At 41.4% G+C, this 25,076-nt stretch overlaps 1 protein-coding gene across 6 annotated transcripts in view; it reads right to left on the bottom strand.

Annotated features, from left to right (window-relative positions):
- Positions 1–1,946: 1,946 nt before the first annotated feature.
- Positions 1,947–25,076, bottom strand: part of LOC109318288 (6-phosphofructo-2-kinase/fructose-2,6-bisphosphatase 4) — a 74,312-nt gene continuing 51,182 nt past the window's right edge. The window contains exons 10-15 of one of the 6 annotated variants that reach the window (XR_002103220.1): positions 24,615–24,719; positions 23,303–23,432; positions 22,850–22,912; positions 18,473–18,537; positions 17,049–17,143; positions 1,947–4,862 (exon numbers count right to left, since the gene is read on the bottom strand). Coding sequence is in view for 4 of the 6 variants with exons in the window: in XM_019547439.1 (XP_019402984.1) it covers positions 17,628–17,897; positions 18,473–18,537; positions 22,850–22,912; positions 23,303–23,432; positions 24,615–24,719 (633 nt within the window). In the remaining 2 variants the exon portion in view is untranslated. The other 5 variants (XM_019547436.1, XR_002103221.1, XM_019547437.1 and 2 more) reach the window with 5 other exon arrangements.

The raw sequence follows: 25,076 nt of genomic DNA on the forward strand, positions 1-25,076 counted from the left end.
TGCAAGACTGTTTCAGGCTGGACATAAGGAAGAATTTCTTTACTGTCCGAGCCCCCAAGGTCTGGAACAGCCTGCCATCAGAGGTGGTTCAAGCACCTACAGGGAACACCTTCAAACTGGATGTTTATCATGCTGGGATCCTATGACCCCAGCTGACTTGCTACCCTTCAGGCGGGGGGCTGGACTCGATGATCTTCTAAGGTCCCTTCCAGCTCTAATGTCTGACATCTATGAAATCTATGAGGTGGAGGGCAGAGAAAGTGACCACAGGACAGTAAACTGCAACATGAACTATTTTGGAATTCCTGGTCTACCAGGGTTTGGCAACATTTTGGAATGGGGGCACTGCTTTAACAGAGCTTAACTCTGCGTATGAGCTGCTTCCAACCTGGCCCATTCCTCATACAAAGCACTTCTAACCAACCCATACCACCACAACTGCCATAGTCAAAGCTACCATGCTAATTGCTCCTGTCCTACTATGCTGCCACCACTTTTCCTGGCCTCAGTGAGCCAGATAAAATGTCTCCGTATGCCAGATGCAGCCCACAGGTAGTAGGCTGCTGATCCCTGGTCCAGACTAATGACTACTGGTCATCTTTATACACTGCCCTTATAATACAAAACTAGAAAAAGCATATTACACCATTACATCTGACGCAGTCTAGTTCGTGTTTGTGTGTGCATGTGTGTTTGCGCACATATACATAACAGACATACACATGCTATAAAATGTACACAGAAATCCATACCATCAGACTAATATGTAATCTGACTTTGCAGCTTCTCAAACAAATAGCAGTAGCCAGAACTGGAGAAAAGTATCAAGTAGGTGAGATAATTCATCCTGCTTAAAGAAATCAAAATTATGCTGTACCAGTGTTGCAAGTCCTAAAAATTATTTGTTGCCATCAACAGTTAATTTGCACCCAAATTCATGAGGGCTTATCCTCTCTTATTAATTTCATATGGAACTGGACTGGCCTTTTTATTTTAAATTCACCCTATTCTCATTCCAGTCGCAAGAGGGCCAACTGATTTTTTTGATAATTTTAGCAAATCTCGGCTTTTTTCACAAACTCCACTCCATGAGAAGCATAATCACTTTACCTCATGTCTTTGTAGCAGGTTATCAGAGGCATAATGACCAGGGTCTGTGCCCTGAGTAGCAGTGGCAGGAGGGTCTGGCCTGGCAGTAGCAGTGGTGGCAGGAGCTGCCATTCATGTGTTCCTCTAAGTGGGTCCCTGGAGCTGGTGCTCTGGTCACCTGCCCCCCATTATACTGCTGCAGTTTATGAAAATGTGGTGAACATAATCTTGAGTTATCTTTAACTCCCACTTATCATCCAGGCTGCTACAGGAAAACCTTGCTATTCGCAAATCCGCTATTCACGGATTTGAATATTTGCAGTGCACTGCACCAACTGCACAGGCATGTTGCCATAGTAAACATGGCACCATGGCTTCCTCTGGTGCTGCACCGAGCTCTTGCCTCTGTGTAAGCCAGGCACAGAGCGCTGCATGGGGCAGGGGAGGGCAGAGCCAGGGAGAGCAGCGCGAAGAGCAGAGCCGGGCGGGCGGAGAGCATGCACCAGGGACAGGGAGGAAGGGAGGCGGTAGTGGTGGCATCTGCTCCCCCAGAGGCAGCTGCGGTCAGTCTCCAGGAGCAGCAGGGGAGCCCCACGCTTCCAGCTTGTCATGGGAGAGAGGGGAGCAGGGGGCGGCTGTGTGGGGTCTGACGGGGAACCCAGTCAGTATTCATGGATTGCACCATTTGCGGGGATCTCCAGAACGTATCCCCCATGAATGGTGAGGGGCTCCTGTATTCACAAAATGTACCACAGCCTTCCAAAGTTGAGAAATTCCAAGTATTGACCTATGGAGATATTATGCAACTCTCACATCAAATTACTTTCTAAGGAGACAAGAAGAGAGGCACAAATATATTGAGGTTCTAATACCTGATTTTTATTATTTGGGTCAAAGATAACATGAGATTAAGTTGAAGGCCAACCAGATAAGAAAGAATAATTTAATTCCATCCAAGAACTGCACTGGAACTAGTAAGTGCATTATAACAGTTAAAATGTAATAAAAGGCATAAAGAGCAAAACATACAAGGTTGTAATTAGTTATCTCACTCATGGATGATATTCAATTGTATAACGCTCAAAAAAGATGAGGATATGTTTATAATTATCAGATAGCAATAAGTAAATTTTACAGAACTTATTAGAGGAAAAAGCTGGTATATTTTACATTCTTCAGCCATTTGACATCCACTTCTGAATTAGGAAGGCCAGATGCAGTCAATAAGTTATTTGTTAGCTAAAGTAAAAATGACAGTTTCACATTCTTTTCATTTTCAAGTATCAACATACAATTTAAAGTTGTATACTTTTTTAACTTGCTTATCCATCCTGTAAACCCTTATCACAATATATTCAAAGACAATCTATAAAAATACCTACTATACATAAAACGCTTAGCTTTAAAGAATTTTACAGCACCTCTGAAAGTTTAGAGAGATTAAAAACTAAAGTAAAAACACCCTCTACCTTCTGGCTGCAAAAATATTGAGGATGAGAACCTGTTATATTTCCCAGTGAGAGTGGCTTTGTGGCTCAGTCATCATGTAGGTTAACTTTTCCTTTATATAACCACATTTCTTCTACCAGGTCCAAGTTCAAGAACTATAGTAGTTTGAATTCTCATGGTAAGACTCTGCTTTCCAAAGCACATCAAGAAAACAACAGTATTCTGAAATCTGCCTTAAATAACCAAGGATATAGGCTGGACTGCCTCAATTCAGCATTACTAAAAAAATTAATTAATTGGGCCCGATGCAGAAAAGGGGCATCTGAAGCAAAAGCCTGAATTGCTGAATAAATATACTGTGAGGTGGTTTCCCTTCTGCTATTTTATCTTTCCCCTCTAGGACCTGTCTTACTAGGTCTCAGTAGATGAACTGTTCTTAGTACTGCTTTGGGGCTCATCTCAGAATCATTATTAATCATCCCTAAATACATACTTTAAATGCAGATTACTGCCTTAACGAAGTACAGACAAAAGTTTTGACACTAAAAGCTTCAAGCAAGTAATTTTTGATAATTTAATACCCTATTTTTTGTAACGAAATCTAGTTATATGGCTTGCTTCCAGGGCACTGAACATATCACTGAAATTAGCTAAAGACAAAGCACAGCAGCAGCACATTGCATTAGAAGCTCCCACCCTGCACAAAGACAAAACAAATTTGCCTGCAAAACACCAACACTATATAGAAATTAAACCTAAGAATAGTAATAAGGAAGGAGCTTGGTTACTTATTGATGCAAACAACAAAAGTATTCCAATAACCAAAGGAAATGTCTCTGTCATTTCAAGTAGGAGACACCTGCCTTGCTGCCAGCTAACTTCTATCCTTCTATCTGCTGTTAATATACATGCACACTATATTTATTTGCAGGGAGTATTACAGCTTTTATTAGACTTAGCCTATATTATATATAATTACTTGGATCATACTTGTCTATATAGATTAGGCTAGGTACAATGAAAGATCGTAAGTAGCTTCAACATACACAGATAAGTCTTCCACTTTTTAGTATCAAATTTCACAAAAGGGAAAAGGGTTTAGCTATGCAAATGTAAAAGTTTCCATGTGAAAAAGTAAGTTTTCCAAATGCAGATTTCATTTTACACAAATCTCAGGAAGTTTAAATTTTTTAACACTTATCCTCTCTTTATTTATCCTCTCAAAGATATTTCATATTGTTAGGGTAATTCACTCCAAAGAAAAGGCCCCCCCAATCATGCACAGTTTACACAGCTAGCAGGTTAAGTGGTGCATAGAGTTTTTTGTGGGCCAAAAAGATTTATTTCACCCTGAATTTGCAAGCTTTGCTTTCTTTCAGAAAAAGCATGTTATCTTACACAGTACAATGCTGGAAAGAATATCTTTTAAGCCTACTCTTTATAATATTTTTCTAGAATAATTAAAAATATTATGATGAACATTATATTTACATTCCACTGCAATCAGTTATGTAATAATTCTCCCCCCACTGATGATCCAAAGTGTCACAGGTCAATGGAAATAGTTTTAAAAATATGCTGTTACAGCACAGCCTATCAAACTAATAAACAGCTACATTTTCCCAGCAACGGACAAAGGATTTCTATTTCAAAACACATACAGAGTAGCTTGCAAACAACTTGAGCTAAAAATCAAACATGGAAACAGACAATAAAAAGGATACTTCACAAACTTCACTACCGTGCCTCCCATTTCCAGTTGTGGGGTCTCAAATAGAGCCTTTGATGCATTCAATTAATATTTTCAAATACATTTAAAAATTATTACACGCACACTACAAAAATATCTACTACTAGGCAGTCATTCACATGGAACGCTTAAAAAATCAGAAAAAGTAAAAGTCCCATTAAAACTTTACAGTAAATTGATAAGAGCAATTAAGTACCTTGCATAATCCACAGGTAAAGAATAAAAACACGGAAAAACTGCACATATTTATAAACAAAAATTTTAAAACAACTTCACTGCGTTTCCCATAAATATTTACAATGTCATCTCATACATTTCATTTTAGTATTAGGATTTCTCCAGATTTATGCGTTTTCCTATAGAAAGTTGAATCACATCTGAAGAGCCTTACAACAGAAGAGTGTCCACATTTAAGGTTGCTTGACTTCACTGTCCTATCCACTCCATACCTGAGCTACAGTATTTCCTTGGTGCTTCACTAGCAGTAAAGAGATGTTTTCACAAGCAATAAGGGCTATAGATGATTAGGTACTGTCATCAAGGCTTCTTCTCTTGAACGATTCACACCCACATTCTGCAAACAAAAAGCAGAAAGAGCTTAAGCAAGCTTCTCCCCCTTCATGTATTTGTTCTTTTGTAGGTTTTTACTTAAATCAATGGCATGTTACACAAGACAGGGGACAGACAATTTTTTTTCCTACAATGTGTCTTTGATACTCATTTTCTCAAGCAGATACATCACGTGAGGCTGAAGTCCTGAGCTGTAAGTAGGTCAGAAGCCAGCTTAAACTCTGAGTCAGCTATTGCACTTCTCCACAAAACCAACTCTTAGAAAAATTAGTCCATGGGCTCTCACCACCACCAATGAAAAAGCATGCATTAAGACACCCATTACACTCAATCTGTTAAAACAAGCAGTTCATGTAGTTTTAATTGCAGAGATGTATTTGAGCCCGAACCATATTTTAATATGATCCTGACAGTACTTCAATTGTGCTGAGACACTTCAGCTGAAAGAGGAGGCATTCCACATGGAGCAGTGGCACATGGCTCTTAGGCTCTATTTTCCTGAGAGGGGAACACAAGCCAGGTGACAAGGGTCAGTGTTATCCCACCTACTGTTCACCAAACAGTAACTTTTCCCATCTCAAATTTTATTAGCTGGTGGAAGATCTGATATTAATTGAAACTGAACCCGTTTTTAATATATTTGATTTTATAATTGTTTTGTCTATTCAAGTATTTTTCATTGATTATCTTGTCTGGTCTCTTAAAAGCAGGTACACAGAGATGACATTTATTGAAAGGTTATCTGCCAAACAAACAACACATAAAAAATAATTTAAAAAAATAAGATAGCTCTATTCTCTCATCCCCATAATCAGGCAACCTGTAATGGGGTGCATAGATAGGACCCATACACATGAAAGGGAGAAAAAGCACCTTATTTGGAGTCAAGTTATAATCATAAAAATGTCTGCAATCATACAAGTCCAATTTTGTTCTTCTTCCTCTTGAATCTCACAAATGTGAAAATAAAAAGCTTACAGGTTATCTCAACAGTCTTGGCTCTTTTCTGATTCTCTTTTGGTATGAGAGAGAGAGAGAGAGAGAGAGAGAGAGAGAGAGAGAGAGAGAGAGAGTAGGGGGCAAAGCTACTACAAAAATAAATACTAAACAATAAAATAAGGCAGAACTTTAAGTAGGATGAACAAGCTTCTCTGTAGCCCAAAGCAGGGAATAACTATTAAATAGGAACCAAAAAATTGCAAAGCTTATTTAGTGATGGTTAGTTGCCAGCCATTCGAGATATTATTAGTTAGTGTGATACCATCGACTCACTGGAAAGCTGTTCCACAAACCCCGCCCCCCTTCCCCACACACACACACTTGTGTCATTGTGTCAGGATACTATACATGCCTCACTTACTGCTCAAGTTTTGTGGGTTTAAAACCAAATCGGCTTTAAAAAGTAAAAATAACTAGACTGTCTCCTGCAGCTTTGCAAAAAGATACACCAACACAAGGAAAAATTTATTATTTGAGAGGAACAGTGAAACTAACTACAGTGCTATAAAAATGCACCAAGACGAGATGCAAAACACAAAAGTAATTCCCCCCATACCTCAGACTTTTTCAGTAATAAGAATTTTTACTGTAACTTGTGAAAATGATAAAGGTTAAGAAGCATCAGAGTACCTTTTTCTTAAATTAAGTCTTAACTGTTTTTAACTCTTTTATTTTAATTCAATACCACTATTTCAAATCAGCATTTATATCTCTGGATTGACAAACCAATACATTCAAGTTTCTAAGATTGCTAAGGAGACATTCAAGTTTTATTATGACAGGACTTTTAAGGCGTTTTGACCTCCAGGCAGCTAATCTGGGTATGTCTACACCAGAGTGGCAGTATTTCCTAATAAGGATATTCCCAATAACGCAAGAGGCAAGAATTGTTTTGGGTGATAGTTAGAATAAAGTTAGACAAGCTTACGAATGGAAACCATTCTTCTGGTCTGAACAGGAAAGCAAATGCAGCTGTTTTTACGAACAGTGGGTAGCCCTGTGAAATTCTAGGTAGGAGTGAAATTCCCAGGGGTAGCAGACAATTAGTAGAAGAAAAGAACATGATAAACACCTCCCAAAACAAACCCATCAGAACCTACACATCCTACACATGCCTTTCCCAAAATACAACACATCTGATCCAATGCACCAAATGCCCTCAGGGTAACTAACTACATGGATGAAATTAAATAGCCCAGAGGGATGCTTCCTCTGCCTGAAGAAGGGTGTTTGTACCCAAAATCTTGCAAAGAAGAATATTTCCAACTATAAAAGATATCAGATCTCCCCAAAGAACCTTGTCTGCCTATGGTTCTTAGACCAACATGACTACAACTAACACCCAAGATGAATACTTTGCAAGTATTTGTAAGTTTGTCTAACTTTATGCCAACTATATATAGCTGGTCCAATAAAAGGTATCACAAAAGTATCACTCAAAACAATTCTTGCCTTTCAGACAAATTCCTGGACCACTGTGACAACATCACTCTTAAATTTCCATTCCCAAAAAGATGCCCATCTATACACCCTTTTCCAGACTTGTGGTGAATTTAATCTGGAGGAGCACCCCTGCTGCCCCCAACAGTCACTCCCAAGAACTCAGGCTCTAGCATGTTTGAGAATAGCCACTGAAGACAACCTGACAATGGCTTCAACAGTGTCAGGTTTTGATTTCGGAGCATGCAAGTGGAAACAGGCAGCTGGGATCCATTCGGAAATGCCTATGCCAACATGTGCTGCTGCACAAGGTGGACATATTCTCCTATGCGTCTACATAACAGCCAAAAAAGGCAGACCACTTTCTATTTAAGCAAAACTGGGTAATAATCCTAGAAAAAGTTTCAGGATGCAGTGGTGACACATAGGGGATACAAGGGGGTGCATGTGCACCCCATCAGGCCATACTCCCCATTTAGCCAGTGGGCAGGGGGCAGGCGGGAGCACCAGTGCCCCCCCATGAGCGCCAGCTGGGAAGTGAGGCTGCCAGCAAAAGCATGTGCATCGCTTCCGGAAGTGGCTGTGGGAGTTCTGGAACTGGCATGGCCGCTTATACAGTGAGTAAAAGTGCCCCCGCCCTGGTCAGCAGGATCAATCAGCCACTGGGTGACAGCCCCTCTCTCCCCCTTGGTCGCTGACTGGTGTCAGGGGAGGCACAAGACATCCATGTCAGGTTGTAAAACTCTCTCAGAAATACAGAAGACAGTAAGAAGGGCTTAAGTCAGGGCTGTCAGAGTTTACTAATTCACCCTGCTGAAACAATAACCAGGCAGAACCTGATGTGTTATCAGTTTAAATCAGCAGTATACCTGTAAAACTCAGATGATGCTGTTCTAATTGATGCTCATGATGTGTTTGTATCCAAGGTTCCTGACTAAAACAATACATCTAATTCTGATAAGATAAACTGCAAGATAATTATGGAAACCTAATGCACTGTGAAAGTCAAGTCCCTAAACAGCATGACAAGCTCTGTACTTAGCAGCTGAAACACTACCAGCTATTAAAGCAGTCTATATGGGATCTATCAAGAAGAAATTCAAGACCACATGCTGGGTGCAGACAAAAGTAAAAAATTTTGCCTGATCTGGCCCCAGAAAGCAGTCTATAGTGGTGAACAGACAAGTGCACAGGTACAGGCCGCTTAAAAAATGGCTGATCAGGTAAAAATCTGACTCCTCATAGCATGGGGCATCATATAAAGACATTCAAGATGCAGCATCTTCCGCAACTCTGCAGAGTTCCCAGCCTGCCACTGTTTGCAGAATGGGAGGGGGGAAAAGGAGCGGAGGGAGTTCAGTCTGGAGATTTGTCAGACCCTCTTGGAGGGTGAGGCAGGTGTACTGGAGACCCCCCCCTTGACGTGGGGGGCTTCAATTCACCCACCCCACCCTTCAGCACCAACTGGGGAGCCCCAAGAATGAGCTCCCTCTGCTGCCTTCCTCCCCCACCCCATTTGGTGCACTGGCCATTGCTATGGGAACCCGGCTGCAAGCTCTCAGCCATACTCAGGTTCTCCTCCCCACTGGGACCAACAGTGAACTTCTCTTTGGTCTGAGGTACTTTGCAGAAATCATTCTGAGTTACAGCTGGGAGCCACACTTCTGTATGCAACCTCCAAGGCACTTGGAAAGCTGAACTAGCTCTAGACAAATGCCAAATTAAGAATTTTTTCCAAACCCTGAAGTGATATATGAGAATACTTGGAGAAAGCACATTTTCAGAGACTCCTTTCTTCACAAGCAATCATCTTTTCTGCAGAATCAGAAAGTTCTAGAAGCCAGCACCTGGAAAAGAATACGAAGGGATCTGTAGAAGTAACAGCATTTTCTTAAACAAGCCCAGCTTGGCCTGGCCATTAGGAGCCATTATAGTGACATTTATTCCATCTAGCCTCATTTCATGCACAACTGGGACCACAGGGAGTTTACAGACTTGCTCCAGGAATGGGGGAAAGGGGCGCTTTAATTAGAGCAGCCGACAGCCACTCTAATTAAAGCACCCAGAGCATCACACGCATCAGCGTCCCTGTCAAATGAGCTTTAGTTAAAGTGCCCCCAATGCCAATGTGGGGACACTGATACATGTTTGGGTTATCATACATCCACATTTTCCTGGACATGTCCCTTTTTTTTTGGACCCCTGTGCTGCGCCCAGATGGGATTTAAAAAAAGAGCAAACATCTTGGCTTTCTGCTATCCCCAACTGGCCGCTTCAGGCTCAGAGCAGTGGGCAAAGTGATTGTTGGTCAGTAGTCCCGTGCCCCCCACACTGGCGCAGGAAAGCCAGAGAGAAAGTGAGAAAGCAGCAGGGCTGGGGCAGGGGTCTGCAGGCTGGGAGTGCAGGGCACCAACAGGGCTGGAGGGGCAGAGGCTGTGGGTCCAGAGTGAGGGACACTGGCAAGGCTGGGAGGCAAGGCAGGGGGCTGCAGATCAGGAGTGAGGGGAATGCGGGACAGGATGAGTGACTGTGGGTTGGGTATGCAGGACACTGACAGTGCCAGGGGGCTGTGGGTTGGGAGCGAGGGCACTGGCAGGTCTGAGGTCAGTGGGTCCAGAGTGATGGGCAGCAGCAGGGCTGAGGGTGGGGTGGTGTGGCTTGTCAGTGATGGGCAACAGAATGGGCAGAGACAGGGCACCGCTGCCCCACCACATCATATTCCACCCCCCACTCTCCCCAAGGCAGGCATCCTCTTTTTTGGACCTGGAAATATGGTAACCCTGATGAATGTGATGCAGGAGTTTGCCGGAGCACAGTAATCATCATGCTCCAGGAGACTCAATTAATCGTACTTACAGCATGGCAGAGCAGCCTCGCTGCACATGTATAGGCGCCCAAAGTGACCATATCCAGCAAGCCCCTGGGACTAACTCCAAAACTGAAAGTGTGCCTATACAGGCAACCAAAAGCATAGGTTATATTCACTATTGATTCAAAGAGGCAGAGGGCAGAAAGGGTTCCCACAGGATCCAGAAGAAGAAAAAGACAACAATAAAGATGTGTTCAAAGGTCAAAGTCTTGTGAGACCTCTCCAGTTTGAAGAGAAAAATATGTAAAATAACAGGGAAGTTGAAGCAAAGGAGGGGAGTCTGCTGAGAGGGAGCAAAGACAGTCAGGTTTCAGGAAGGGACACTGATGAGCAGCTGCATGGAAAAGACCTATCAATCAGAAGGAGTAAAATGAGAGAAAGGTGATTTAGGCAGGAAAGGGAAGGATGGAGCAGTTATAACTAGGGTTACCATACATCCAGGTTTTCCCAGACATGTCCTCCAATCACCACCTGGGCAGTTTTTTAAAATATGAACCAGTGTCCAGGATTTTGCTCTACTCTGCTGGCAGGAGTTGGGGGAGGGTGACTGGAGGCAGTGGGTGTACGTGTGCCTGCACATACACATGCACCTGTATACACGCACACACAGCTGACATGCAGCCATGCAGGGTCATAGAAACAGCTGCAGCAGCTAGATGGCATGCAGCAGCAGGGTTGTATGAGCAGGCTCCACAGCATGCAAGTCTGTGCAGGGGGACAGACGGAGTGTGTGTGCAGGCATGCACGTGTGTGGCAGGGGGTTGTGTGGAGTGGATGGGTGTGTGAGGGGGAGGCGGTGCCTGCAGGTGTGGAGGGAAGCTGTCTGGGCATTGAGGTTGTGGCAGGGCAGAGGGATGGGGCACAGGAACCTGCCCCTTCAGCAAGGGAAGGAGGCAGGGGGCTCTTTGAGGGCAGCAGGGAGCTCTGCAGCTGGGCCAGCAGCAGCAGGGCTGGTGCCAATGCTTGTGGTGACTGGCTGCCCAGGAGACGTTGCCCAGAGTCAATCCACTGCTGTCTCCACAAATCAGAGTCGCTATGCTCTGGGCCAGCTGGGATGGGGGAAGCTGGGGGCTGCAGGCCAGGAGTGAGGGGCACTGGTAGGGATGGGGAGCTGCGGATCAGAAGTGAGGGGCACCAGCAAAGCCCTGGGGGAGGGGGCAGCAAGGGACTGTGGGTCAGGAGTGAGGGTCAACAGCAGGGCTTGGGGGAGGCTGTAGGTTGAGACTGAGGGGCACCAGCACAGCCGGGGGGGAGGGGAGGGGAGGGACTATGGGTTGAGAGTGAGGGGTACTGGCAGAGCCAGGGGGCTTCAGGTTAAAAGTGAAGGCAACAGCAGAGACAGAGACCTGCAGGTTGGAAGTAAGGGGCACTGACAGGGCCAGGGGGGTGTAGGTAGAGAGTGAGGTGTCCCCCTGACAAGTCTCTTCTTTTTTGGAATGGAAATATGGTAGCCCTACTAGAACAGCAGCCATGACAAAGCCAGAACCTGGCCATTTGTTCTTTGTGACTCTTCCTGTCCACTTCCGGTTTGCCACCGAGCACATGGAGGGCAACCCCCCCACTCCTGTGGGACACTCCATGCACCCCAGCTTCACGGCAATCGTGAGCCACACCTGCTACCTCAAGGTACATAGAAAACTTTTAAAGCTATGTCTATGTCCAAATTGCTGATTCTCTGAATCAGCATTGAATCTTCAGATTCGGCCAAATCGAAATGGGGACAGTGATCCAAATCAACAAATCAAATCACTGTCCCCAGTTCAGGCCAAATACAAATCGAATAGGGCCCACTTCACACACTGCTAGGAAAAAGCCCTCATCTGTGATTTATTGAACAAATTATGAAAAAAATTGCAAAAATTTAATTTTATACTTAAAAATAGATAAATAAAAGACCTACCAGAGAACAATATTTAGTAACAGAATAGACCATTTATGCAACAAAAAGTTTGGGTTACTCTTCCAGATGCAACTTTTAGACTTGATGACTTCTAATATTCAACATTATATAAACAAGGCAGTTCCAAATACACATATACTGAGACAGTGCTTATTAGCTCGAAGTAGCGCTATGCAAATACATCTACTCCTGCTTCCAATTCAGGAAGCAGCCTAGAAGAAGTCGTACAGCAATAAGTCAGCAACCTTTTTGGGCAACACCTGCAATCTCAACTTATAAGATGCTGGCATCCCAGGGGTGGTCAGCAGGGGAACTGCAAGAGGCCCAACACTTGTTGTGGCAGTGCAGCTCCAGCCGCTTCCCCAAGGCACATGTGCCAAACAAAATGTCTGTGCACGCCATGCTCTGGAATGTATGCCAGGAGCTGCCTACCCCTGTTGTACGGCATGTTTGAGTATGCTACCTGACAGTAAATCTGCAGTGCAGATATGGTTTAATTTGGCCTCTGCGTCATCATAAGGCAGCAAGGACATGCCACTGTACATGCAAATAAGCTGCAGTTCATTTTTTTCATATTTAAAAGGACTGTAATATTTCATACTCCTGATAGCAAGCACTTGGCGACCCACAGTAAAACACATGACCTCTTGCATACACATTTATTTGGTTTTGAGCACCTTTCCCTCTTCCCTCAACTCTTTTACAAAAAACAAGTACAAATTAAAATCTAGGTACAGTATCATTGAAAGAGTAATCTGAAGCGACCGTTGCCCTTTTTATTGTACCTACACAGATTCAAGACAGACATGCACAGTATTTCTGTAAACACTCATAGGTCACCCAGGCATATCAGAAGCAACATATTACAGCAGTGTGGTTACTGCATACCAGACCATGGACTATGAACAGGGATGCTTAAGATTCAATCTCAATTCCTACACATGAACCACTCCTCAAAGCAAAAAATTCAAGAAAAACCATATGCAATAAAACTTGTGCACTTTCTTCTCAGAACAGGCTAAAAGAAATTTGCTACACTTCCCCCAAAGGATTGAACCATTAGTAAACGCTCTAATTAGTGCATCTACAACACTAGAGCTAAAATGCAGCTGGGCTAAATTCTATGGTAAATATAATTTGTTATTTTCTGCTACATACAGTCCAATCACTCCCAAGGACAGTGAAATAAATAATACTCATGTCCAGAAAATAAATTACAGCTTGTGCTTAACACACAAAAAATATTATGTGCTACAGCTTGCATAAGTAAACATTTTTCAGCTAAAGTCTAATGGTTGCTGGACATCAAATAAAGGTTAGAGCTGCATTATCATAAGGCTATAGCAATCAATGGCATGCAAATGAGTGCAAATTAACATTCCACAGTTTTCCACAGTGGATTAAATTATGGTAAAATAGTTTTAGTGGATCTTTAGTGAAGATGTCAAATGCTATACAAAGATTTAGGTACTTTTAAAATTGATTTCTAAGTGATTGGAATGATTTTTTTAAATTTAAAGTAGTAGGATGAAAACAGCACCCCAAGTTTGATAGCTGATCAGGACACAGGATTCATTGATGAGCAGGGACTGTTACAAGGGCTTCCTCAGGAGGTCTGGAAATGTCTACATTCTGTATAATAATAAAAATACAGAGGAGAATATTTATCATGCAGCAGTAAGTAGCAGTAAAATACCAGTCAGCTTCCTTCACAAGTACATAGCTGCACTCATTTAAACAAAAGACTTTTCATAATCAAAGAATTCTTTGGAGCAACACCTTTAGGATACTGCTATACAGATTATATGGCTAACACTTCAAATTACTCATATTTAGAGGAAAGCTTATTAAAGTCCCCCATCAGGAAACCACTTAAATCCACTCCTAGTCAAGTAAGTATTTCAGAACATACTTAATTTCAATGGGAGTTAAGTGCTTTCCTGAATTAGGGCTAATACTGCACTACATTCCCCATCTAAGTTTTCATATTACCTGCAACATGCTTAGTCTAAAATATGAAATCTACACTTGAAAAAGCAATTCAAGACAAAAATACCTTCCCCAAACTAAAATAGTTCAAGTTTTTAAACTGAGTAAACATCTACTTATTTTGCAAGAGTTGCATTTGCACAGTATGTCTGTATTCAACACAACGGGGCTCTTTAGCCTGGAAAGAGCCATGGGGCTCTTTAGCCTGGAAAAGTGCAGGCTCAGGGGTGATCTGATGGCCACCTATAAGTTGATCGGGGTGACTACCACGATCTGGGGGAACATTTGTTCACCAGAGCGCCCCAGGGGATGACGATGTTGAACAGTCATAAACTACTGGAAGACCGTTTCAGGCTGGACATAAGGAAGAATTCCTTTACTGTCCAAACCCCCCAAGGTCTGGAATAGCCTGCCATCAACTGAACACCTTCAAGAGTAAATTGGATGCTTATCTTGCTGGGATCCTATAACCCCAGCTGACTTCCTGCCCCTTGGGCAGGGGGCTGGACTCGATGATCTTCCGAGGTCCCTTCCAGCTCTAATGTTTATGAAATCTATGAAACAATGAGGCATCCAGAATGAAAACAGCACAGCAAAGCAATCTAACTGGTAAGCCTAATGTTTGCAGCCATGCAGAACAAGTTGTAGGAATGGGGCCTAAAACAAATAATTCAGACCTAAAGAAACCGGAAACTCTGTCTCCTCCTCTATCATTTAAACATAAAGCAAATAATACCATGCTTAAAAGCTTCTTAAGAATTCAATTTATAGTTTAAGCTAAAATAATATCATTCTAAAAATTATATTCTCCCCTAAAGAGGCTTTGTGCAGTTAGGTTTCATATACCTGACCCTGAAAGGAAAAGAAATAGATTTTACCACCATACAAAATATATTGTTTGCTCTCTGAGCAGAGAAAAAATAAGTGATTGCTGAAGTACATATGATTTATCAGTATGAATTCTGCATACAAGTAGACGCACACTGTACCACTTAACAAGAAGTTTCACAGTTCTGCATTTTTCTTATTATATTACAACTTAATTAAATAAAAAAGATGTTGTTCAGCTTTAAGAGTACTGGTAGCAGTTAGCATTTACATATACAGTAGACACAAAAGCAAATGAATGATGTTTTAAAGAGCAAAATTATAACTGAATCTTTACATAATAAACTTAGGCCTTCATCATCATATTTGATAAATTGTGCATCATAAAAACTTTACTTCGCATGAGTTTTCCTGAGTGGACCTTTGCTAAAACATTCTCAGGATTTTTTTTTCTGGGTGACTGAGGTTTGCCTTGGTATCCTTATCCAAAGCTTTCATCTATCTTCAACTGCAGTGCACTTCCCTTCTTTACCATTGTCCTCCATCTGAAATGACACTACATTGCAACAGTCACAACTCTGTACCATTTGAGAGGCACTTTGGAATATGTCAGAAGTGTTAAATTGTGGCATTTGGCTCTAAATTTCATGTATTTATAATATTCATAACTAACATAGAGCCTTAACAGAAGCTCTTTCCAAACCAACATTTTTAATAAATTACTATTCTTAGCAGTAAATTCCTGGAAACACATGCCATGGTGTAAATTCTCTTAGCCCTTCCTTGTGTTTTATCAGTAGCTCTTCATTCATTGGTAGATTTCATCATTTGCATCACCACCATATTGACAAAGGGGCAGATACAGCATTATTTAGACGTAAAAGAAAAAGTTTCATTTTAAGCAATTCAGACAAGTGCTCATCCATCAAATGGATAAGGTTGCATGCATTCCAATTTCTTTACGTTGGCACTATATTTTGGCTCTTACTATATTATGAAAACAGTATTACCACACTTACTTGCATACCACACACACTTCCGCCAAAAAATTAGCCCTCCAAAAACTGAGATGTGCGATTTAAGCCAGGAAGCTGATTTTCATTGCCAGGATAGAAGCACAGGGGAGCAGAAGTATGGAGAGGCTATGCTGCAAAATGGCTCCTGCTTCTTTCAGTGATCAAGCAGCAGGAAGTCCTCTGTTAATCTATTTACAGCTGTTACTGAACTGACAGTGGCTTTTGGCTAAGCCAGTGGTTTTCAACCTTTTTTGCATTTGGGGACCCCTAAAAAACTTTGAATGGAGGTGCAGACCTCTTTGGAAGATTCGAGAGGAGGTGTGTACCTCTTTGAATTGTAAGTGTGGATAATCACATACTTTTGATTGATCATAGTCATTTTGATTTGTGGACTCCAAGGGGTCGGTGGACCACAGGTTAAAAATCAGTGAGCTAAACAGTCAAAAAATGCTGCCGATTTATCATTGGCTATGAAAGGGTTAACCCTGGACTCCACCCCTGCTGCTTGTTCATGCTAAGAGAAGCAGCAGCCTTTTGCAGCCCAGCCTCTAGGCCATGACTGGAAAAATATTTTCTAGGTTCTGCCTTCCCAAAACAAGGTGTGCACAGTATGCAAGAAAATACAGTAAGTGGCATAGGTTGAAAATCTAGCAAAATGGTAAAAAATGAAGGAAAACAAGATGCAAGCAGTAAAAAGAGAAAGGATTTTAAAGAGGACACAGAGCAACACTTTTGGCCATAATCCCAACCGAAGGCAGTATTTTGTCAGGTCAACATAACCAAAACCATTACAATTCCTTTAGGGCAGGGATGTCAGAGATCCTGCTTGTAGAGCCCTAACATCTGTCCCACAATGCTGCCTGTGGGTCTGGGACCAGCCCTGTAGGTCGCATGCAGAATGAATCAGCCAGTCTGGGTCACATACTGCACCAGGAGCACAGAGCCATGACACCTAGTGAGCCCAATCCAGCCCCAACCCTCATGTGGCCTGTGTGTCCCACTGAGTTTGCTACCCATGCTTTAGAGAGTTTTGTAGACAACCTGAACAAAAGTCAACATAGGATCTGATGAGAGTACACAACAAAGAATCACAGAAACATCATGTACTCAGATATGGCAAGAATTAAAAAGCAGCCACAAGCCTAATACCTTCTCTCTCTTTGCACATGACAAGCACAAATGGTTCTTTTCTTCCCAATTTCTTCCACTAACTTCACTTTTCTTGCAGCACTAGTCTAGCACCTCTACAGCCAGAAGAGGAGTGATAATATCAAGGAAGTACAGGCATCTTTACAATTTGGTCTGTCTTCACTGCTAAAAAAAAGCAAACCAAAACCAAAAAACATTTGTTTCACATCAAGACAGCTAACTCAAGAACAATTTTGACATAAACATCTTAGTGGAGACAGGGCGGTTTTCATCCAGAAGTAGCTGACTAGTCTTGAGTTGAAACAAAGATTGATACATACAAACAAAATTTGCCTTGATAACCACTACCTACAATTTTGTACCAAGTTACATGCTTCAGCATAAAATACATGCTTATTTTTAGCAGTAAACAGACAAAACCTGATTTCTCAGGCCTTCCTTTGAGATTAGGACTTCACTACTGTAATAACTCCCCAATTCCAGTCTTTGTTAGTGCTTCTGTTTCTACCGCTAGTGAAACTATACTGAGTCTAACCATATTCCTAGAGGGGGAAAAAATGCAGCACACGATAGCTCAAATCAAGTTGGCATGGGTAACAAAAGAAAAGAAGAGAACAGCATACCTAACTTTTGACACATGCTAGTAACCACAGTTTCTGGTTTGTTTTCTAGCACCTTAACTTTGCAGTGTAGACAATCCCAGAAAAAATGCTCAAAGTTCTCAGTGTGGACAAAGCTCTGCACTTGCTTTAGGTAATCTGCACCTGAAACTCCATTAATTCCTGTTAATAGCAGGTCTTGATCATTTTGGAAATGCACAATTAAGGAAGGGTATGTGAACTGATGATTCTAAAATGGAAAAAAGTATCACACTCAACCAAAAACTTTCCTCTGATGTCTTGATGTTTTAGCACACTTTTAAAAAGTGAGAAAGAGAGGTGAAGAACTATTTCTTAAGAGTGAATAACTCTCTGCTCTCACTTCGATCGTTATTAGTAAAGATTTCAGCTTCAGTATTTTCACTTTTCAAAACAGTAAATATAAAGGAGGCAAACATAAGGTTCAACTCACTTGCCATTCATTTTTAGTTGTGAAGATTTCAAGCACTGTACACCCACAGCTGAAAATGCTGAGCAACAGTGTCCAAGTCTATTTTGTTAACCCATGTTATTTCTGACAATGTGGATGACTAAAATCAGTCAAGGAGAGGAATACACCTAATTATCTTAGCAACAAATGTACACATGCGAACAATGTACTGATAACACTAACTATAAAAGGTGAAATAGGAACAGTGCATACAACTGCTGAATGTAAATGTGGGCAACAGATGGGATTCAAAAAAATCCAAAAGAAAACCAAACAAAAAGACAAATCTCAGAAAGTGGAACACTTAAAGTATTTGGATGGAAACACATTCTTACCTCTGGTTTATCTCTGTGAGTGTTTACAGCTTCAATGTTTAGGAAAATAGATTCCACTTTACATCCTGTTGACAGAAATCATAATATTTCTCAATGTCTTTTGTTTTAAATGTCACTATAAATATGTGATTTAATTTAAAAACTGCTAAAAGCTAACCTCTCCTTCCTCTTTCACATACCTCAGGGATATTATTGAATTCTTTTGATAAATTCTGAATACTGTCATTTTTCCCAGTTAATCAATTCCACTCGATTAGGGCTAATTTGATTCCACTAATCACTCTGGGCATTTTTACACATTTTCAGGGATATGGCACTGGGTACTTTACTTAGCGAGCTGTGCTAATTAAAAATGCCTGTACGAATGTGTATCAGCATCCTCGCACTGAAAAAATGGTGGCAGGGTGCTTTGAACTAAAGGTCATCAAATGTGTTTTATTTCAAAGCTCCCTGCTGCCATTTTTTCAGTGCAGGAATGCACAAGGATGTGGAAGGCTGCCAGAGCATGTCAATTTTCTTGCTCCAGCAGACTCGATTAATCCAGCTCTGATGTGCTGGATTTCCAGCACATTTGAGCAGGCTCCCAGCACATCTGTAGGAGCCCTCAGTCTCACCGTCCTCACGCTGTATTCTTGTTACTACTATTTTTTTTTTTTTTTTTTTACATGAGACAGCCAACTAATTCACTTAAGAAACAATTAAAGTTTCACATATGGTTCCATTTTGTAGAATATTGAAACATTTAGTCACAGCATTATGTTTCAACCAAGATAAATACAGGCATACCTCGTTTTATTGCGTTTCACTTTATTAAGCTTCGCAGATATTGCGTTTTTTACGAATTGAAGGTTTGTGGCAACCCTGCGTCAAGCAAGTCTATCAGCGCCATTTTTCCAACAGCATTTGCTCACTTTGCATTTTTTAGCAATAAAGTATTTTTTAATTAAGGTATGTACATTGTTTTTTTAGACATAATGCTATTGCACACTTAACAGACTACAGTACAGTATAAACATAACTTTTATATGCACTGGGAAACCAAAAAATTCGTGTGACTCACTTTATTGCGATATTCGCTTTATTGTGGTTGTCTGGAACCGAACTCGCAATATCTCCGAGGTATGCCTGTACTGACTTCTTTAAAAAAATGCAATTTAAAACGCATATACTTCAGATTTTTAAGACCCCTATTATTAAGGATAGTATAGTTAAAACAGGTAATTGAAATGCCATATTTACTCAAATCTGAGATGAGCACCCCCTTCCCCTCAGTCAGTATGGGGGGAAAAAGCCTCATGTATTATTTTTACATACAAAGAGGGGGAAAGAGCAGGGGTAGCACACAGCTGCTGAAGCTCTGACTGGCCCTAAGCATGGATCAGGGCCAGAGTCAAACCCACACCAGCCTGCTGCACCCCCTACCCCCCAAATTTGAGTTACCCTCTGAAGCTTCTGCCCCTCCCCACCACTGCCCCCTTCCATCCTCCTTACTGCCAGGCCACAGCTTGGTTCTGACTGCCACTGGGGTCTCTCCTAGGCATGGATCACATTGAAACTCCTTCCCCTGCCCAACCAATCAGTAGCACTGACACTGCTGCATGGGCAGGCAGGAGCTCAGCTTCCACATGTGCCCTGGGAGTCCAAGCAGCAACCTAAGACAATAAGAGGGGCGAGAGGTAGACACTGGGGGGAAGAGGCAGAGACTGAGGGGGGGAGCTGGAGGGGTGCAGGTGGCAAGTGGGGCAGATGAAGGAACTGGGTGGGACAGAGGTAAAGGGACTACCTGTCCACCGCCTATCCATCTTTTCCTACTGTGGAGGGTAGAGGATTCAAGGCAACCTTCCAATACTTTCCATACCTGGAAAATTATACCAAATTTGTATTTTTTCCATATGTTGTATCTAATTATTGGGGAAGTAATCTTGTATTTGGGAAATATGGTCATAATTTTGTCATATTAATAAAATAAACTCAAAAGTTGACCTCCAAGGAGAAGCCAGCAAGCTCAAGGAGAATAAAGCAATATTTGTCTTTCTTTCCTGGATTATTTTAATCAAACCCATTAATAAAAACCAATCCATGTCTGGAGTATTAAATTATCCTGTAGATAATGAAAAGACGGCAGAGTGCAAAAAAGTGATACAGCCCAAAAAGGAGAGACATTTTATCCAACTGTCCTGAGCAAGTTAAAAGAACTCAATAAATCTCATGCCAGCCTATACACCTGTAGTCTGGCAGTTTCTCCTAAATTCTCAGTGGGTGCATCTATACATGCATATGCTTCCTGTGCAGTAAACCTTGCTAAATCACAAGTAAATTTTCTACTTGCAAATGCAAGTAGCAAATTTGCTTGTGATTACTAACTGCACAGTAGTGCTTGTGTAGATGCCTGACTGGGAGCAAATCTGCTACCAGTTAGCCAGCCAGCCAGCCACCAGGAGGCGAAAGACTGCACCCAGCAGCTGCCTGCTGCCACAAGCTCTGCCACCAGAGCCCAGGCAGAGACTATGTGCCCCTGCCACAGCAGCAAGGAGCTCCAAGTTTCCCCAGCTCTGAAACTGCTACCAGGGAGCAGGGGTTGGGAGATGATACTTTCCCCCAGGCCTTGCGTCACCATTGCAATAAGGGAGCTTGAAGATCCTTATCTCCCAGTGCCAGCGCTGTGACCATAGAGCTTGGGCTAAGAAATCCTTATCTCCCAGCATTAGCTCCACAGTTGTGGAGCTGGAAACTCCCTGCTGGCAGGGGCTGGGAAGCCTGTTCCCTGCCCAGCTGTGTTCTCGGAGCTGGATGGAGAACAGGCTGGGAAGCCTGTTCCCTGCTCAGCTCCGTGATTATGGAGTTCAGCAGGGAACAGGCTCCCCAGCCTGCTCCCCACCCAGCCCCCAACCCCTGCCTTGATCCACTAGAGGAGCAGCTGGTAGCAAGCGCCAAGGTGGGCAAGGAATCACCACCCTGGCTGGGGTTCGCTGCTAGCTGCCCCACCCGTGGATCGGGGCAGGAGACTGGCACCTGCCCCTCCCACTGCCCTGAACAGGAAAGCAGAGCTGGGAGCTCCCAGCTGCTGGGGCTAGGGGAAACTGTCCCCACCCCAGCACCAGGCAGCCCCCCAGACAGAACAGCCGCAGACTCTCCTTATGCCTGAAGAAAGGTGTTTGTGTACAAAAGCTTGAAAAGAACAATTGTTCCAACTAATCAGCTGGTCTAATAAAAGTTACCACATTTACCCAAATAATCTTGTCTGTCTTATTCTTTGTTGCGGCTTCCCTATCTTTCTGTTGTTGTTGTTTTTTTAAACATTGCTATCTACACAAGCTAGCATGTGTAGGCTTCTTTCCTTAGTTAAAACAACTTTCAAATTAGTTTATGGAAATTTACTCTCAAATAAATAAGTGAAGATTTCTCTTCATTTATAAATAACTTCCCAGAGAAGGACTAACTGCCATAGGGCATTATTAAACAATTGTTTCTAAGAACACTATAATGAAGTGCTTTACTCTAAGTCATTTACTGAATAGGGGTGGAGATGCACTTCAAAATCAAATTAGGGATCAGATGAACAGTGCCTGAAAAATAGTTTAAATGAGAATTTACAGTTTATTCTGCAACAAAAACAAACAAACAGTAAAGAGTGTTATTGAAAAAAATTCATAGAATAATAGTATCCTAGGATTGGAAGGGACCTCCAGAATCATTGGGTCCAGCTCCCTGCACAAATACAGGAAGGTTGTTCCTATTTTGCAGTAGAGTGAATATAATTAGCTGAAAAAAAAGAAAAATTTACCTTTTTTGAAGAAAGATAAATAACTCATGAAAAAAAAAAAAATCAACAAGAAACTCTTAGGGTAAAATTCTAACAAGAGTCCCATTTCCCCTATTACATGCAACCTGCAAAATATCACTTGGTTATTTTTATTCAGTGATACTACAGTAGTTCCTGTAAGCCCCACTGGGACCCTATGTTCTGGTGGGATTAATGGAATTAATGAAACAACACCTAAATTAAAGAATATACAAGAAAAATCATTAGTTTTCATGCACATTAAATAGTACTCCTACCTTCATTACTACCTGCTTTTTAGATATAGTGAAATCCAAAACACAAAATTGAATTCCCACAAATCTGAATAGAAATTATGTGCATGGATAAAGGCAAAATTGAGCTGAGACTATGTATCAGGTCTAGATTTAATTGTATTTTGATAGTAAACAGAAGTTGTAAAGAGGCTTTTTGTCTTTTTCATTCAAAACACTTTCATAACCAATTTTTATTGATGCTATGAAAGAAAGTGTAGAAGTACAAGTGAAGTAACTTTTCAATACCTTTAAGAGAGAATTTGGTAATGACATATTTACTGGGGGGTTTTTTTTACTTACCATAGGCCACAGGAGTTAGCTTCAATACCGTATGCAGTGGGCACTTGAGGTAAGGCAGCTGTTCTGAGAAATTACAAAACAAAAATACATATGTAATACAGAGTACAAACAAACCATTTAAAAACTTCTCTTTCAAGGTGACACTGAAGCCTATATATCTTTTTGCTAAGCAAGTGATACCACACCAACTGATACGGAGGGCAGAGAAGCAAACATGTATCTTCAAAGACAGAAGTTGGATGTAATTACTTAACAGGCATGCAGAAATAAAAGTTGGTCAAGTATGAAAAATTGCACTTGTTTACTCACCCGACCACAGCAACCATGAATTAATCACCATGGTAAAGACAAGCAAAAAGCTTCTGTACGTGGGCTAGTGTGCTTTCAGGACAGTTTGCCAAGGTAAAGTAGACCCATTAGACTGAAACAGCAAGATCAATTAAAAGCACGTACCTGCTGGTTTGTCAAGAAAGTAAGCAAGCAAACACCGCATAACAGCTTGGTGACATATAACGAGCACATTTTCCTGCCTTTCCAGCTCCATAATTACCGGCTCTAGTCGTTGAACAAGGTCTTCATAAGACTGGAAAACATTAGCATATCTAGAAATTAGAAGCCAACTTAAAACATAAATAACTGCAAAGTTTTAAAAAATAATAAGAGCCAACATCGGACAAGACTTGATATTGACTAGCAAAAAGGTTTAAGATAACCAATCCTACATCTCAGAAAGCAATAGCAGGAAACAAGAGGCCTCTATTTCTGCAGCACACTGAAAAAATAAAAAATAAAATATTTCATAAAGAAATTGACTTGTGATCTGGAATCCAACTATCATTTTATTGTGTCTTAAGTATAAGAGCATAAGACCTGCCATTTACTGGGTCAGACCATAGGTCCATCTTGCCCAGTATCCTGTGTCTCACAGTGGCAGATGCTGAAAGAGACAGTGAACCGGGTATGACAGGGCATTTTCCCCACACTGTTCCTCTCTCACTTGCAGCCCCCAGCATTTAAGAGCTAGGAAGTTCTAATTCAGAATCTATATCTTTATTTCTCATGCTCAACAGCTACTGATGCCCTTTTCCTTCAAGATCAGGGTATTGCAAAGTTTGAGTGGCTTAGCAGGTTAGCTTTTGAAGTGTACAGTATTTGCTGGAAGGAAAGCAACCAATCTGACCATAGACTTGTCCTAACACCCACACAAAACTAAGAGTTGCAAGTAATGATCATGGCAGCCATTGGAGTAGCAAAATAAAAATCAGAACAACATAAAAAGCCTTCAAAAGCAATTTCTAAATATGGGTCTTGTTCTGTTTTGGTTTTTTGTTGTTGTTTTGGTTTTTTTAACTTCCTACCACGACCAAATTGTGACTGAATCCTATGTATGTGGGTTTTTAAACATGTAGTCAAGTCCATGGGTCAGTAACTTGCAGCCTGTAGAAAAATTTGACATGGTCCACCAAGCTAGGGCAAGGGCAGTGGCAGCCTATATTATGACCAGGCTGTGTTAATTCAGCCTGCCATTCCTTAAAGGTTGCCATGCCTTCTTGTAGTTGAAGAGACGTGTGCTTAAGCTAAACAGAATCTAAAAGCTGTTTAAGTAGTCCTTCCATCTGGAAAATGAAAAAAAAAAAAACTATGACCTTTTTCACCTTCAGGGAAGATATTTTTTCCCCATCCTAGCAAGCATCTCAAGGACTTAAGGAAATATTGAGATACATTAACTTAAGGTACAGGAAAAAAAGTGAAAAACATAGCATACCTCTCCTTTAGGGTATCTGTATCTGTATTTGTCTTGGTCTCTCAAAGCAAATTCAAGTGGATAGTTTTCCTGTATTTCTTCATATGTCATTTCTTCGCACACTCCCTAAAAGTAATGAAAATAAAATGTACACTATATGCATAGGACTTAGGACCAACAGACAATAAGAGATCTCAATATCCCAAACACACAACAAAAATAAATATAACACCGTCTTAACTAATTTGAGAATCAAAATATAAGAAAAAGAACATTTCCACTCAATGAACATGACTTTAGACTAGGAAACCAAAAACCAAGGCTCACTGTTAGAACTCCTCAAAGATTCGCTACGTTTATAAGGTTGCAACCTCTGACTACAACAGTTTACCTACCTAAAATAGGAAGATACTGCTTTCTTACCAAAACCCAGAGATGTACATGTGAAAAGTGCCAAAAACAAACAAAACAGTTTTTTAGGTT

The sequence above is a fragment of the Crocodylus porosus genome, unplaced genomic scaffold, assembly GCF_001723895.1.
Source record: "Crocodylus porosus isolate Cpor-Errol unplaced genomic scaffold, CroPor_comp1, whole genome shotgun sequence".
Taxonomy (NCBI): Eukaryota; Metazoa; Chordata; order Crocodylia; family Crocodylidae; genus Crocodylus; species Crocodylus porosus.